Raw genomic sequence first — 18,157 nt, forward strand, 5'->3', positions numbered from 1 at the left:
TTTGTCTCAAACTTTTTTAATGCAGTTGTTTTTATTTTGTGTTTAATGTTTGTAAAGGTGTAAAAACATTTAAATTTAAAACTGGGACATCACTCAGAAATTTACATGCACAAAATTTTTAAAAAAGGTTTCTTAGGATGCCATGGAGATTTTCTATTTTTTCTCTATTTTTTATATGTCAGATTTCAGTGGGACATTTGGTTATTGTCACAATGATTGAATAATAATTGTGAAAATAACTAGAGTACATTAATCAATAATACTCAATTTATTCAGCCAATAAGTTAGTTTCGTATATTTAATAAATAATGTTAATTCTGGCAGCAACTCACTTTCTTGATTTCGTAGATGGCAAGCAATTACCTTGGTTTATCGTGACAACGTACATATTTCATTAAAACAATGTACAAATGTTGTTAATATAGAGTAATATATGATTATTGTATAGATTTAAACTGATTGTTGTGACAACGAATGCATTAATCAATTTACTACTGCGTTTAATAATCACAATCAATGAGTTCATGGTGACAATAAACGTAGTTTTTGAGACAATAAATGTTTTGCTTGACCATTTGAAATGTAACGGCTTTCCTTATCGTGATACCCCTAGCTTCTGTGTTACCATTGTTTACAAAATAATTATTTGTTAAACAATGCTGTTACCTCTGCCGAAGTGCCGAATAATAATTTCATTTCGTTTCCAAGTGTAGTCCGTAGTAGAAGGCAGTTTTCGTGTGTCTATTATCGTGAAATTTCGGTCGAATTCTTTTTAAATTTTTTTCGAATCCTGAGAAAACTAATTAGTATTTTTGAAAATTTAACAGAATAAAATATTACAGTATTATCGAGGGTCTGAAGTCCCTGAGAACTTCTATAATGATTATTTTAATAAGTCACAGGGGTGAAAAAGAGAAAATTTAGTATGATTTTTAATTTCAAATATACCATTGAAAAGAAACGTTTTGTTTATTCTAAGGAACTTTCAGCCCTCGGTAATAATGTAATCTTTTATTCTGAGTTTAAACTATTCAAAAATACTTATTAGTTTTCTCAGGATTCCAAAAAATTAATGCGTTTAAAAAGAATTCGATCGAAATTTTGGACCTGCGCTCTCAAAAACGATTAAAATGATATACATTTTTGGAATCACTATTTCAAACGCTTTTAAATGAGCTGTCACATGATGTACTTTCCCATTTAAAAAAATCAAAGTTATGCCTGCACCTGAAGAGGGATCGTGTAAAGTTCGAAACATTGATGTTATAATATACTTTGATTATTTTAAAAATCGACATGTCCGAGCGTTTTGCTTATGTGCTAAAAATAAATAAGTTAATAAGGGGGGGGGGGAGTGTAACACCTATTCCAGCGCACTGTTCAAATGAAATCATATATGATTTCTCATATTATGAGAAATCACACAGTGTAAAGTCCATTAGGTTTAGGACGAAAAAGGGGGATTTAAAAAATTATATTATTAATCAATATCATACATTGGGCTAATGCATTCAGTAATTATTAATATAAAATACGTACATAGTGGGAATGAACGAAACTGATTGTAAGAATGAATAGAATTGCTTGTAAGAATAACCGTATTTATTGTGGGAATGAACGGAAATAATTGTAAGAATAAACGGAAATAATTGTAGAAATAAACGAAATACGTTAGGAGAAATAACACTGTTATTGACAACGAATATTCTTCGTCGGTCTATTAACGACGTTGTTGTTTCAATGAATAGTGTTCGTTGACTTATTGAACAGAGTTCGTAATATCAATAAAGTGATATTATGGTATACATAATGAATGTTAATCCATTCAATAAACGTAATACATTGGCTCAACCAACGAAAATAATGAATTAATGAACATCGCTTTGATGTTCCAATAAAACCAAGAATTGGACAAATTTCAAGTATTGCGTTTGTTGTCTGAATTAACATTTTTATTGATATTACGTACCTTTTTCGTTGAGTGTTCTAAGGACCTCCTCATTTGGGACCCGATCAGTCCATGGAATTTTAAGAATTCTCCGATATAGCCGCATCTCAAATGCTTCCAATTTTCGGCACATATCTTCGTTCAAGGTCCATGATTCAACACCATAAAAAAGGACAGAGAAGACGTAGCATCTCAGCATTCTTACTTTTATACCGAGAGAAAGGTTGTAACTCTGTAAAAAGACCCCCATACAGTTGAAGGACGATCTAGCTTTTTCGATGCGCGCTCTTATCTCTTGGTTGTTGGTTCATTCTTCATCTATGTATTATGGTGCGAGGTAGTTGTAGATGACTGATCAGGCTAATCGTACGGTATTCTTCTCATTTTTTGGCTCCTGGTTTTTTGGAAATGTAATAAACTCAGACTCCAGCCATTCTGTTGGTGTTTCTCCAAAGTTATATCTGTTGTTGAATATATTTGTGGTTATTGCTATTGATTCGTTGTCCATCAGTTTGAGTAGTTCTGCTTGTATATTATCGGGACCTGCCGCTTCATTATCCCTTAGCTGTGTTATTGCAGAATAAACTTCCTGCTGTAATATTTTTGGTCCATCAGAAGAATACCATTGTGCCCGAAAGATCCAAAGTGCAGGCAGAAAAGTAGTATCTACCTAGAAGTAGTAGAAGATCTAGCAATCTCTGGCCTTGATTCCGTATGAGGCACTGCCGTGTCTGATAGAATTTTGTTTTAACTCGTAACTAAAATGAACATTGGGACATGACGAAATATCAGCCATTTAGATAACAGCTTTTGTTAAACAAGTCCATAAAAACAATATTTTCAATAAAAAAAAAATGCGACCATTGTAATAAAAGTAAAAGTAGTACCTACGTGAAAAGAAATGGTTCGGAAGAATTATTATTTTATTCATTGGTAAATTAAGTTCTCTAACATATTGCAAATGAACTGAGAATAAATGAATACAAATGCTAATTGAATACAATGATACTTTCATTTTTTGTAAAATATGCAGCAGTGCAATAATATTAATTGTTTTTGATTAATGATATATTATAATAAAATAGAATAAATGCTGAGTGAAATTTATCTCATCAAAAAACGAATATATTAGTTCGGATTATGTATCCATCCATCCATTATTAAAATGTACAACATGTGCAACACAAAGCACAACAAAGAATGCGAATATGATTAAAATTTTTAAATAGTTGGGACGATTTTTACATTATCAAAACGCTATTGATAGATGGACACATATTCTGTTAGTTTGTCGTCCTAGAAGAACCAAAAGAAGTGTGGGAGAAGATATGGCGAGACTATGCAGAAAAATTGGATTTAGAACAAGAAAAATTAGAAAGAATGGAGACATAATAAAGATAACAAAACTAAACATAAAATTATATCCAGTGGTAAATATGTAAATAATACCAAACTTGAGCAAGGTGATAAAATCGTTTACCTTGGACAGCAATTAAATTGTAACGCAGAAAGTCACGGCGAAATTAGATCTAGGATAGAGTAGGCTAGAGCGGCTTTTAGAAGGATGTACAAGGTGTTATGTAACAGAGACCTAAAATTGGCATTGAGGATGCGCCTACTTCGCTGCTACGTGTTCTCGGTCTTACTTTATGGTGTCGAGTCCTGGACTGTGAATAAAATAGATCAAAATCGCCTTGAGGCTTTCGAAATGTGGTGCTATAGAATAATTTTAAAAGTTTCCTGGGTGGAAAAGATTCGAAACTCCACAATACTAGAACGTCTCAGCAAGACTACTGAGACCATAAAAAGCATCAAGCAGAGAAAGCTGGAGTATTTCGGACATGTAATAAGAGGTCCCAAATATAGGTTGCAACAAAATATAATGCAAGGAAAAATAGCGGGCAAACGCAGTCCAGGACGAAGAAGAACCTCATGGTTGAAGAACTTGCGAGATTGGTATGGTGTTGAATCAAGCATGCTATTTAGAGTGGCAGTGAATAAAATTAAGATAGCTATGATGGTAACCAACGTTCTGAAAGGACATGGTACATGAAGAAGAAGAAGTGGTAAATTATTATCAACAGCTATTTCATCCATCGTTGGATGAAAGTCTCCCTTAGTTGTGTCCTAATTTATGTCGATGTTTTTTGCATCCATTTTACATCCATTAACCAGCTATTCGCTTGATGTCATCAGTCCGTCTGGATCACTTAAAGTTCGTGGACTTCGCTGTTGTTAATTTCAGTTCAATATGTCACAACCGAAAATACGTACTAACCGAAAGTGTTTTCCTTTAAAATATTTGTTCATTACTGTTTTGAGGCATAATCCTGTTTCTAAGAACTGTAGGTATGGTTTTTAAGTCTATCAGTAGCGTACTAATGTGTTTGTAGATCTCCTCCTCCTTTATCCGGTCTTGGGATCGGCAACAGTTCGAACTTATTTTTAGACATGAGTTATTTTTTAGTATGTATAGACTTATTCTTAGGAATGTCGATGAAATAATATCGTTGCTACACAGATAAAATGTAATTGTATACAGGGTGTAAAAATCATACTACGTTTTTTCCTCAAAGTTCAGAACGCCCTGTAGACTATTCTAGCATATACAAAATACTGAAATCAAAACCTTATTGTAGTCTTAGGCTTTTTAATGTTTTGTTTTTTGATTCATTTGCTTATATTGGATAATAAAAAAGTTAGGTACTTTAACAACTAGCCATATTTTTCATCAATAAATCCTCATTTTCTGTTTAGTTTAATAAACAAGCCTAAAGTAGGCTATGGAAATTAACAATTTGATAGATGTCAAATTGTTAACAGTAAAAAAGTGTCTGGTTTGTTCCCACATAACAATGATGTTCGCATCATGTTCTAAGCATATCCTACCAACATTCGTCGAAGTATATCCTTTTTAGTATATGCGTAGTACAAGCATAGCATGTACCATAAAAAACATTCTAAATTTCATGTTCTTTGCATGTGCCTCAAAGAATATTCTTGCACCGAATATACTGAGCACATTCGGGTACGTAGTATCTCGGAATGTTCGTAAAAGTTTATTCTTAGAATATACCTTAATCGAATATTCTTAGTATATGCGTAAGTATATGCAAAAGTATATGCTTAACACATACTTGTATATACTTTTAAAATATCTTAAAAAGAATATACTGTATGTACCTATAGGAAGAAGAATAATGTTAGCCTATAGATTATCAACTTCGCGTTAAGAATAATTAATCAAATTTATGTATTTTGGTAGGTACTAGTGAACTATCTAATTCATTTTTTTAACCGTTTTAATTGTATGGTAAAAAGTTTAAAACTTAATTCTATTGAAGAAAAATGAGAAATTCTCGTTTCGTTTTCAGTTGAAATGAATATACCATTTTGATTTGAGTTTATACCATAAGTATTTTTACCTATAATTTTCGGGAATCCGGAAACGGCCATTCATTGTCATTCTGACCCTTGCAGTGCATTTTATACCTGCACAAGGGAAGGGGGTAGGTAACAAAAGAGCAAAATATGAAAATAGTTTCCAGTACAGTTATGCATTTATGTCTACGCTGTAAGGTAGGACCAAGTATTTCTAGCTACAAGGACTAAAACATTTTTAAGAACATAAAAAGCAGTTTGAAAATAATAAATTGATATTGGTACTTCAATATTTCCTAAATACCTAGTAAGTAAAAGTATGTATAATGTATATAGATACCTATAAATTTTAGTAATTTACATACATATTATATATATTTGGCTATTATATAATTATATAAGCAGCATTTTTATTTTGATGTGCACATAATAACTAAATATAACTTATATTTTATATATAGGCTACTTACCCATATAATATTTATTATACATAGGTACCTATATAACTAACTAAAGTTTATATATTTTATACTTACTTTTTACGTAATATTGTAGAATGTAATAACTACATTCTCATATGCAATTAGAATATGTAAATATAATATATTAGTAGAACCAAAGAATACTTAGTATTCTTTGGTAGAACCTATAGGATGAGATTGGGTGATGTTGAAAACATACTTCTGCGAAATACAGCACATCCTTGGAATATTCTTCCCATATACTAAAAATATGTGCGATAGTACATTCTAAGTATATACATAGAAGGTATATAGCACTTCCTTGGAATATTCTTCCCATATACGAAAAATATGTGCGATAGTACATTCTAAGTATATAACTAGAAGGTATATAGCACTTCCTTGGAATATTCTTCCCATATACTAAAAATATGTGCGATAGTACATTCTAAGTATATAAATAGAAGGTTTATAGCACCTCCTTAGAATCTTCTAAAAAGTATGTTCTTGGTATATACTGAAAAGAAGTGCGGTAGTACATTCTAAGTATATACATAGAACGTTTAAGTACTGTAATGTAGTATATACTCAGTATATGCTCTGCACATTCGCAATGGTAATTACGCATATTCTAAGTATATACTTTTTCTGAAAAGTATGTTCTATGAATCTACTAAGAACATGAAATTGTTATGTGGGTTGTAAAAATGAGTAGATGTATTATTTTAAGTTTCAATTAAGTCCGTAATTTTTTTTCTTGTTTTGTGTAAAGGGAACGTGCTACAAGGAATTTCACCCGTGATGAGTGGGTTCAAGCAGTGACCTTACTCAGCCAAGAACTTAGCTACAATGCTATCGATATCGATCGGAGGTTGGGAGTTTACTTCTGTCTAAATCTTGACCCACTACTTTGTGCCGTGTAATTTTACCAAATTGGCAAAATTACCTACTAAAATCACTAGCCAGTTGTGTCTGAGTTTAGCGAACCGACAATAATTTATATGCCCATTTCGCCGATTCAAGTTCATATAAGCAACCCAAACTACACGGCACAAAGTAGTGGGTCAGGATTTAGAATTAAGTGGGAGTTTGACAGAAATTAATTTGCCGTATATTTTTCAACGCTTTAGAGGAATGAACGACTACAGCAGCATCTAAACATTCCGTATATGTATTTGGACCATAGGAGTTTTCTATTGGTTCGTTGCAACACGCGGTAATATTTTAACCAATAGACGGCGAGGTTCCAGATGCATATACGGAATGTCAGTCGGTCCCAAATTCATACACGGAATGTTAAATATCGTACACCGAAAAAGATAAGTTTTTTTAGAGTCTTTTAAAAGGAGATTGATTTTAAAATACTTGTTACTGTATTATTAAATAAAAATAAAACAATTATAGTATTTCGAATGTTATTTGGTGCGAAATTCATATGCGGAATGTTAATTATTCGTAGACCAAAAAATGGGACTTTTTATTAATCAGTTAAAGGAGACTGATTTTAGAATACCTATTTTATTAATGTATTATTAAAGAAAAATAAAACAATGATTAGGTACCTATTTGGTGCGAAATTCATAAATGGGAGGGTATAGATTTTAGAGACATATTTCTTTATTTGACTAAGGTTTCGCTTTCTCAGAATTTTTAATGACTTGCACATGTTTCATTCACAGTCATTTGTTTCGAGTTTCTGTCATGTGTCACATAATATTAATATGTACGACATACGTTATTGGTATATACAATAATACAAAACAAAAACGTATGACGTAGATATATTAATATTATGTGACACATGACAGAAGCTCGAAACAAATGACAATCGATGAAAAGCCCTATATATCAATTATGATGTCACTACCTGTATCATAATGAACTTTATTATGATACAGATTTCCATTAAGATACAGATTTTTAACTAATAGGGCTTTTCATCGATTGTCATTTGTTTCGAGCTTCTGTCATATGTTTTATAATATTTGTAATATAATAAATATACACGGATTATACGACATATGACAGAAGCTCGAAACAACTGACTGTGAATGAAAAGCCCTATAGAATCGCGATATGACATTCGCGATAAAGGTGACACACGCGCAGTAACCAATGGCGAGTCAAATACATACGCTTTGACAGTTCTCAATATGTAAACAAACTGTCAGACTGAACTACTTAATTTGTTTGCGTTACAAAATTAATAAATTTGAATATATTTTTTTTTGTGAATGATCATAGAACAAAAATCGTGTATACAACTTGCATTTAATTATCATTATGACGCTCGTACTCTATACGAAACTCGTTTCGTATCCTTTATACTCGCTTCATAATGACCATCATTAAATGCTCGTTGCATAATATACTATTAAAAACCAGTCTCATTTTAACTGGGTTTAATAAAAATCGTCTTTTTGTTCTACGAATATTTAGCCGTAGAACAAAAAGACGATTTTTATTAAACCCAGTTAAAATGAGACTGGTTTTTAATAGTATATTATGCAACGAGCATTTAATGATGGTCATTATGAAGCGAGTATAAAGGATACGAAACGAGTTTCGTATAGAGTACGAGCGTCATAATGATAATTAAATGCAAGTTGTATACACGATTTTTGTTCTATGATCATTCACAAAAAAATATAATTATATATATTCAAATTTATTAATTTTGTAACGCAAACAAATTAAGTAGTTTGTCAGTCTGACAGTTTGTTTACATATTGAGAACTGTCAAAGCGTATGTATTTGACTCGCCATTGGTTACTGCGCGTGTGCCACCTTTATCGCGAATGTCATATCGCGATTCTATAGGGCTTTTCATTCACAGTCAGTTGTTTCGAGCTTCTGTCATATGTCGTATAATCCGTGTATATTTATTATATTACAAAGATTATAAAACATATGACAGAAGCTCGAAACAAATAACAATCGATGAAAAGCCCTATTAGTTAAAAATCTGTATCTTAATGGAAATCTGTATCATAACAAAGTTCATTATGATACAGGTAGTGACATCATAATTGATATATAGGGCTTTTCATCGATTGTCATTTGTTTCGAGCTTCTGTCATGTGTCACATAATATTAATATATCTACGTCATACATTTTTGTTTTGTATTATTGTATATACCAATAACGTATGTCGTACATATTAATATTATGTGACACATGACAGAAACTCGAAACAAATGACTGTGAATGAAACACGTGCAAGTCATTAAAAATTCTGAGAAAGCGAAACCTTAGTCAAATAGGGCTTTTCATTCACAGTCATTTGTTTCGAGCTTCTGTCATGTGTCATTTAATATTAATATATCTACGACATACGTTATTGGTATTGCCAATGATATAAACCAAAGACGTATGACGTAGATATATTAATATTATGTGACACCTGACAGAAGCTCGAAACAAATGACAATCGATGAAAAGCCCTATAAAGAAATATGTCTCTCAAATCTATACCCGCCCATTTATGAATTTCGCACCAAATAGGTACCTAATCATTGTTTTATTTTTCTTTAATAATACATTAATAAAATAGGTATTCTAAAATCAGTCTCCTTTAACTGATTAATAAAAAGTCCCATTTTTTGGTCTACGAATAATTAACATTCCGCATATGAATTTCGCACCAAATAACATTCGAAATACTATAATTGTTTTATTTTTATTTAAGAATACAGTAACAAGTATTTTAAAATCAATCTCCTTTTAAAAGACTCTAAAAAAACTTATCTTTTTCGGTGTACGATATTTAACATTCCGTATATGAATTTGGGACCGACTGACATTCCGTATATGCATCTGGAACCTCGCCGTCTATTGGTTAAAATATTACCGCATGTTGCAACGAACCAATAGAAAACTCCTATGGTCCAAATACATATACGGAATGTTTAGATGCATCCCGGACAAGGTAGACTTCGAGTTACTACGGTCGTTCAAGATTTTTCGATCGGCGGCCAATTTTTATCTGAACCCGCTGTACCTTTCGCTCCTTATATTGTTAACAAATTTTTGCTAATGCCAGAGGTTTAGGACAAGAGGTTTTCCTAAATCGGACAAGAGGTTTAGGAAATTCGAGACATCAAAAATGTCCCTTTTTTAAGGTGGTGCGTTAATTTTGCTGCTTAGTGTAGTTTCAAAAATTTAAGAGTTATTACCAAAAATATAAGAATATAACACATAAATAAATGACAGATATAATAATAATTATATATAATATTCTTAGGTACCAAAATACCAGGAAATCTTCAGCCCTCTGTTATTCCTCAAATGATTATGCTGACTTTCGACGACGCTGTAAACGATGATAATTGGGACCTTTACAGTAGAGTGCTCTTCTCAAAGTTTTACCAAAATCCCAACAAATGTCCCATTAAAGCAACATTCTTTATCAGCCATCAGTACAACAACTACCAATACACGCAGAAGTTGTGGAATGAGGGACATGAAATCGCAATACATTCCATCACGTAAATATTGTTTACTTTTATATAAACCATACGATAAGATAATATTTATTATCACGCTATAAAAATTATTAAGGTGTTAGTATTAATGTTTTAACTTATATAACGCCACCTTTAAAGTGGCGTACTGTATTTTTTGTGTCTGAGATGTTTCATTTTGAAATGTATTTCAACAGTATTTCAACCTCATCTGAAGCTCATGCAGACAACGAAAAGCCCATATCAAATGAGTTCACCCATCAAAAAAATTTAAAAAACGAGGAAGACGAAAAGGCCTCAGATACAAAGTTTACTGTAATAAAACAATTAAAAAAAAACTAAGTTTTCAATCTAATAGCACACAAAACAAAATCCAAAAATGTCATCCTACATCCTACCAGACTGAAAACAATGGGAACCTTCATGCTAGGGCATCCCTGCCATTTAGTTCGTTGCAATCCGTGACTGCACGCCTAGTTGGGTCAGAGAGAGCAGCATATGTGCCTCCTGATGAGAGACTAATAAGTTTCGAAACCGGTAGAGGTGCTTGCTATACTCCCTGATTGAACTGGAATAATGATCCGGCTGTAGTTTCGTGTTGCAACGAAATTGAAAATGGTTATTCATTTTTGATTTATGTTTACTCCCATTGGAGTACGAAGGGGACCATTCTCGTTGGAACTTTACCGCGCTGAGCAGATGGGCCGTGAATTATAAATTGTAAAATTTCCTCATCTTCATTAGTCTCAGCATCCGTTATGGCTTGCAAATTGTAGAAGCCTCGGAGGTGTTACCAGAGAAGGTTCCCATTGTTTTCAGTCTGGTAGGATGTAGAATGACATTTTTGGATGTTGTTTTATGTGATATTAGATTGAAAACTTGGTTTTTTGATAGCAGTTGCCGCTAGGGCATCCCTGCCATTTCGTTCGTTGCAATCCGTGACTGCACGCCGGGGTTTGTCCTAGTTGGGTCAGAGAGAGCAGCATATGTGCGTGCTGATGAAAGACTGATAAGTTTCGAAACCGGTAGAGGTGCTTGCTGCACTCTCTGATTGAACTGGAATAATGATACGGCTGTAGTTTCGTGTTGCAACGAAATTGAAAATGGTTATTCATTTTTAAAACAATTAAACATAATTGAAATAAAATAATAAACAATATTTTAAATCTAAGACATTTCGTCAAAAGAAACTGCTTTCTGGTTGCATCCCGAATCTCCAGCTTTAACAATTTATAAGCACGGAGACGACGAATATAGAAGAAAGCAGAAAGGATAACGGTCACGTATCTACTCTCTTTTCGTCTAGAAGAAGAGCCGAAAGACAGTTTCGAGTACTCAAAAATATGAGTAAAGGCGAACAAGGCAGTTTTTGTTTTTATTTGATTCAGAGTTGGACCACCATCTCCAGATAGCTATTTCTGCATCTCAGGCGTAATCGGTTTAAAAAAATTTAATTTGTGATATCACAAAAGCCCTTTCAAAACAAACTAAACAAACAAAAAGCACCCAGTTATGATGTTATCACGGGCATAACACTAAAAAATTACCTGAAGAGGATAAAAGGCTAATATTGTATATTTTTAACGTCATTATAAAAATTGGTTACTTTCCTGTCGTGTGGAAAGTAGGTATAATGATTATGGTACCAAAACCTGGCGCAGAACCCAAGGAGGTCTAATCATACCATCCGATAAGTCTTCTACCAACTGTCGTAAATCTTTTTGAAAAGATCCTTATGCAGCTTATGCTTAGACTCAACCTATTATCTTGGAAAGTAACTTGATACCAAACTACCAATTTGGCGTTAGACAAAACATAGTGCCATCGAGCAAATACATAAAGTAGTCAGAACAGCTAGAGAGGCTCATGGAAACAAATCCTAATAGACCAGGGCCCATCTGTAAAAATATTAGTACATTTGGACGTTGAGAGGTGACTCAAATTTTTTTGCAGAAATTGCTTGAAAATAAATCAAATAATAATATTTAAGTTATCCTCCCTCTCAAAAAGGTCCGGAACATTGTTTAAATAATCAAAATTTCAAAAAATTAAGGAAAAATTCGATTTTTTTCTTGGTTTTTTGATTATAACTTTAAAAGTATTCATTTCCGAGAAAAGTTGTACTAACATAAAAGTTGCATAATTAAATTTCCTACAATATAGAATTGGTTAAAAATTTAAAAATAGTCACCAAAAACAAGTATTTGCATTTAACCTTTTTCAACCATTTATGCTACACTTAGGACCTTCATATTTCATCCTGAAACACTTTATGATACAGTAAAACAATACTGTAAATTTCATTAAGATCAGTTCAATAGATTTTGCAAAATCAATTTTGCAATCCGGCTTTCGTAAAAAAAATTCATTTTTTCAAAATGTTACAGGACTGAAAATAAAGCAGATAACAAGTTGAAAATTTTTTTGCATATAGAAGTGTACTGTACCTTTCATTTGCAATTTTGAAAAATTAAAATCGATTAACACCACGGCGTCAGGAATTTTTTTAAAAAAACATTAATTATTGGTGCTACGAGCAGGACAGCGGATAGTTTGCTCTGATTGGGCATTCCAATGACCTTTGATAATGATTGATACATTTTAATTTTTATTACATTTCGATATAAATAAATAAATTTGTTTATTGCAAAATAAAAACACCTACTCTATCCTTTGAAATAACACTTTTATTAGCAAAAACTTTCTTTGTTCATATATTTTAACTTAAATAATAAAAGTTTATTATTTTTAAACATATGCAATTGTTTAAAGAATATTTCACAAACAATAATAAAATTAGTTTGATTTTTGTGGAATTAAAATATTAAAATACAACAAAATATAGAGTAAGAGAATAATATATTATATAAAGATTGGAAGATATTTTGGTGGAAATCAACTTGTGTGAATCGAACACCGCTGTCCTGCGCGTAGCACCAAAAATTATATTTTATTTCAAAAATTTTCTGACGCCGTGATAATTAATCGATTTTAATTTTGAAAATTGCAAATGGAAGGTACAGTAAACTTCTATAAACAAAAACAAAATCAACTTGCTATCTGCTTTATTTTCAGTCCTGTAACATTTTGAAAAAATGAATTTTTTTTGCGAAAGCTGGATTGCAAAATTTATTTTGCAAAATCTATTAAACCGATCTTAAAGAAATTTACAGTATTATTTTACTGTATCATAAAGTTTTTCTGGGTGAAATATGAAGGTCCTAAGTGTAGCATAAATGGTTGAAAAACGTAAAATGGGAATACTTGTTTTTGTATGTTTTTTTTTCGCAAATATTGCTATTTTGCAACTAGGGTGACTATTTTTTAAATTTTTAACCAATTCTATATTGTAGGAAATTTAATTACGCAACTTTTATGTTAGTACAACTTTTCTCGGAAATGAATACTTTTAAAGTTATAATCAAAAAACGAAGAAAAAAATCGAATTTTTCCTTCAATTTTTGACATTTTGATTATTTAAACAATGTTCCGGACCTTTTTGAGAGGGAGGATAACTCAAATATTATTATTTTATTTATTTTCAAGCAATTTCTGCAAAAAAATTTGAGTCACCTCTCAACATCCTATAAAGACTATAAAGTAAAGCTAGATGTATCGCATGCATTTGACAAGGTCTGTCATGATCGCCTAATTTCCAAAATCAGGTCACAGCTACCTCATCTTACAGACACAATTATTCTTCTTAGTTATTCATGGCAAAGCTTGCACTTCACTATATCCGATCTCGTCAAGAGTGCCTTAAGGTAATGTACTCGGTCCAACGCTATATTTTCTGTACACACCTGACACTCCTACCACAAATGCAGATGATACTGTCATAATCTAGATGCTAATCCAAGATTAACATCTACAAATTTGCAAAACCATTTAAACCAATTATTAGAACATTGGTTAAACTTATGGCGTGTCAAAGTAACAACTCACATTAAACAACTCATCACGTTCACGTTAAAAAGAAGGAACAGCCCTCTGATATCTATAAACCGAAAATTATTGCCCATCAGGAAAGATGTCAAATATCTGTGTAAGCACATAGATAATAACCTAAATTGGGGAAAACATATATATGGTCCAAACGACTACAACTGGGCATGACTACAACAAAATGACTACAACACAAATGTTGAATTAAATTAATTGAGACAAAAAGAAGAATGTATGTAATTTATTTAATTCGAAATACATTTTACTGTTGTCAGAAAACAGGAAAAAATGTTTATTTTATAAATAAATATTGTTTTTCGCTTAAATTTAATATTAAAGCTGCCATTCACCTGCCTCTTAGCAGTTTGAACATTTAATTTAAGCGAAAACAAATGTTTATTTTCCAAATTAACATTTTTTTTCTGTTTTCTGACAGCAGTACAATGTATTTTGCATTAAAGTTTATCTAAGTTTTACAATCACGTTTATTAATACAAAAATTACATACATTCTTCTTTTTGTCTCAATTAATTTAATCCCAAAAAAACATTTTTGGCCACCCTGTATAAATAATTAGATTATTGTTTATATTGCTGAATAGAGAATTGAATTGCCTTTCAAATGAGCTATGACACAACCCTACTCTCATTTAAAAAAATCATCGATTACGTCATCACGCCCAGATGGATGACGTCACTAGTATTATATATACGCCAAAAAGTCCTAATTTAAAAATAAAAATAAACCTGTCTGAGGATTTCTCTTCAAATTTGCCCATTCTCGAGATAATGAATTTATGCAAACTCAAACGCCCTCACTGTATAACTCGGTAATTATCACAGAACTGGGCATTGGATTCTTCGGGATTGCAGCCAGTCATCCGGGATTTTTCGGCTATTATATAATAATATGTTAATAAAAATAGATTATCAAGGACAAATTGAAGAGTCTCAGATGCAGAATCCACCATTAAAATGGTAAATAGTAATTTAAATATGAGACTTTTCATGTTGAAAGTTCTTTCTGGTACATCCTTAATATGCGACTTTAACAATTTATAAGACGGCAGACGACGAATGTAGAAAACAAAAAGGATTCCTTGCAATCACATTCCGTTTTCATTTGTCTCGGAAAAAGACAGAAAAGGAATTTTCTAGTACTCAAATCTGAGTAAAGATAGAAAAGTAAATGATGGTTTTGCTTGTTTTTGATTCAGAGGGATGCACAATCGCCGGACAGCTGTTTTCACCGTTTCAGGCCTTTTCAACAGCGCTAGCGTGCACTCCTCTGAATCGAAAAACAGCTCAACCATCAATTTAAGGGGAATTTGAAAGATCAATCAAATTCCCATTGGGACACGATCCAGCTACATCTCTTAACAAATTGAAGAGTCTCAGATGCAGAATCCACCATTAACCCAGATATTACTAAGGTCCTTTTAAAAGGCAGTGTAAATTATGCGTAATTTAGGTTAGTACAGCTACCAACTGATAGATGGCTCTAGATGGAGTGTTTTCAAGAGCCAGCATTCGACAAGTTTTAACGATTTTAGTGCGCGCACATGCTGTAATTGTGAGGTTATCTGTGTAAATTGCCAGGTTTTGGACTACAAAATGGATGCTTATAATTGGAGGTAAGTCTAGAATTAAAAAACTGTTATTTCACGGCATTGGCATGTGGATTATTGTATAATAGGGACTTATGTACGTATATTCTTGGCTCGAATAGTTGTCACGTTGTTTCAAAGGCTCGCCGCTTGGGATTTCATTTTGTTCTTTTAAAAGGACGGTAGTAATTAGTACTACCAACGTGCGTATTGTTTCAGGAGGCCTCTCAAATTGCATGAGCTATTAGAAGAGCTTGATTCTGATGAAATCCCAGTCCCTCCAGATGGTTTGATCATATTTCCCCCAGAAAATGCCAATGATGATGTCACCGATTGCGACTCCGGCGATGAAGAACTAACTACAATAAATAATTTACCGGGTAGTCAGTTGAGAAACGATGTAGAACTTGTTTTTGACAACGCGACTGAATTACCACAAGATTCTGTGAATTCCAGCCTACCAGAAGAAGATTCGGATGATGACAATATACCATTGGCTTTGTTTCTTTCCAAGGAAAAGCTGCCCCATCAATTAGAGAAGAGAATATCTGCACACTGGATTCAAGGAGACTCGTATCAACACCCTGATTGTACTTACTAAAAAACTCAATTTGGACCGAAAATGACTCAGTCGCCGATGGAAATTTTCAATTTGTTTTTTGATGATGAAGTCATCAATTTGTTACCGAATACACTAACATCTACGCAGGACAAAGAAATCTTTTGAACGACATTACTCAAAATGAGATTCGATGTTTTATAGGCGTTCTTGTATTGAGTGGTTATGTGGTTGTGCCGAAAAGGTACATGTACTGGGAAAATCGTGACGATTCGCACAACGCAATGGTGGTAGCTGCTATATCTAGGGATAGATTTTCCCACATAATGAAAGTTTTGCATGTTTGCAATAACTTGTCATTAGATAAATTTGATAGATTTGCCAAGATGCGACCCCTGTTCGACGTAATAAACAAAAAATTTATACAATTTTCCCCTTTAGAACAACATCACAGCATAGATGAGGCAATAGTTCCGTATTTTGGTCGCCATCCCACAAAACAATTCATCAGGGGAAAACCAATTCGTTGGGGGTACAAAATGTGGGTAGGAGCCCTTCGTCTGGGATACATAGTTTGGTTTTCTCCTTACGAAGGTAATTCCACTACAATACCTGAACAATATAAAGTCCTTGGATTGGGTGCATCAGTAGTTCTATCCTATGCAGACAGATTGAATGAAGTATGGCCTCAAAGGCGATTCCATCTTATTTTTGATAATTATTTTACTTCTATTCATTTACTGCATGAGCTAAAACAAAGAGGCATATTTGGTACAGGCACTGTAAGGGAAAATCGCACCATGAAATGCCCTTTACCCTGTTCATCTATTATGAAAAAAACTGAACGTGGTAAATACGAGTATCGTCTTGATAAAAATACAGGAATAGTGGTTTGCCGCTGGCATGATAATAATATCGTTTCTATTGCTTCCAATTTTGTACCAGTAATGCCTTGCTTCTCTGTAAAGAGATTTTCACAAGCAGAGAAAAAACATATTCAAGTTCCTCAACCAAATATTGTTAGAATATACAACAACTTCATGGGCAGCGTTGATCGCAGTGACCAGAACATCAGTTTATATCGAGTGTCCATAAGAGGAAAGAAATGGTATTTTCCCCTTTTTGCTCATTGCGTTGATATGGCTATTCAAAATGCGTGGCAGATTCACAAAACTCAAGACGGTAAACTGGATCAACTTGAATTTAGAAGATCTATTGCAACTAATATTTTGGAAACTTTTAAAAAAGAAACAAAACGCGGACCTTCTAAGCGGAATTCGAATTCGGTAGCCAATTCAAGATATGACGGTATTAACCACTTGGTTCTTTATCAAGAAAAGCAATCGCGATGTGGATATTGTCACAAAAAAGTCCAGTTTTTGTGTGAAAAGTGCAAAATACCTTTACATCCAAAATTTTGTTTTAAATCCTTTCATTCTTTGTAAATTGATACTAATAAAATATATATGATATCTGGTACCGTATATTACTACCGTCCTTTTAAAAGAACATGTCAAAACTTGACAGGTATCGTCATAAAAAAATATATGATTGTGTTTTTTGGTTCCATATGCTATAATTTCCATGAAAATTCGAAATTAATTCAAAATGTTAACAATAAAAGTTTCAGTAATATCTGGGTTAAAATGGTAAATAGTAATTTAAATCTGAGACTATTCGTTTTGAAAGTTCTTTCTGGTACATCCTTAATCTGCGACTTTAACAATTTATAAGTCCGCAGACGACGTAGAAAACAAAAAGGATTCCTTGCAATCACATTCCGTTTTTAAATC

The 18,157-nt window shown here is 32.6% G+C and overlaps 1 protein-coding gene across 1 annotated transcript in view; it reads left to right on the plus strand.

Moving 5' to 3' along the window:
- Positions 1-18,157, plus strand: part of LOC114345178 (chitin deacetylase 1) — a 97,200-nt gene that overhangs the window by 25,105 nt on the left and 53,938 nt on the right. Inside the window, exon 4 of the mRNA XM_028296002.2 lies at positions 10,035-10,278. Within this exon, the coding sequence (XP_028151803.2) occupies positions 10,035-10,278 (244 nt within the window). The remainder of the gene's footprint in view (positions 1-10,034; positions 10,279-18,157) is intronic.

Source organism: Diabrotica virgifera, chromosome 3 (assembly GCF_917563875.1).
Source record: "Diabrotica virgifera virgifera chromosome 3, PGI_DIABVI_V3a".
Taxonomy (NCBI): Eukaryota; Metazoa; Arthropoda; class Insecta; order Coleoptera; family Chrysomelidae; genus Diabrotica; species Diabrotica virgifera.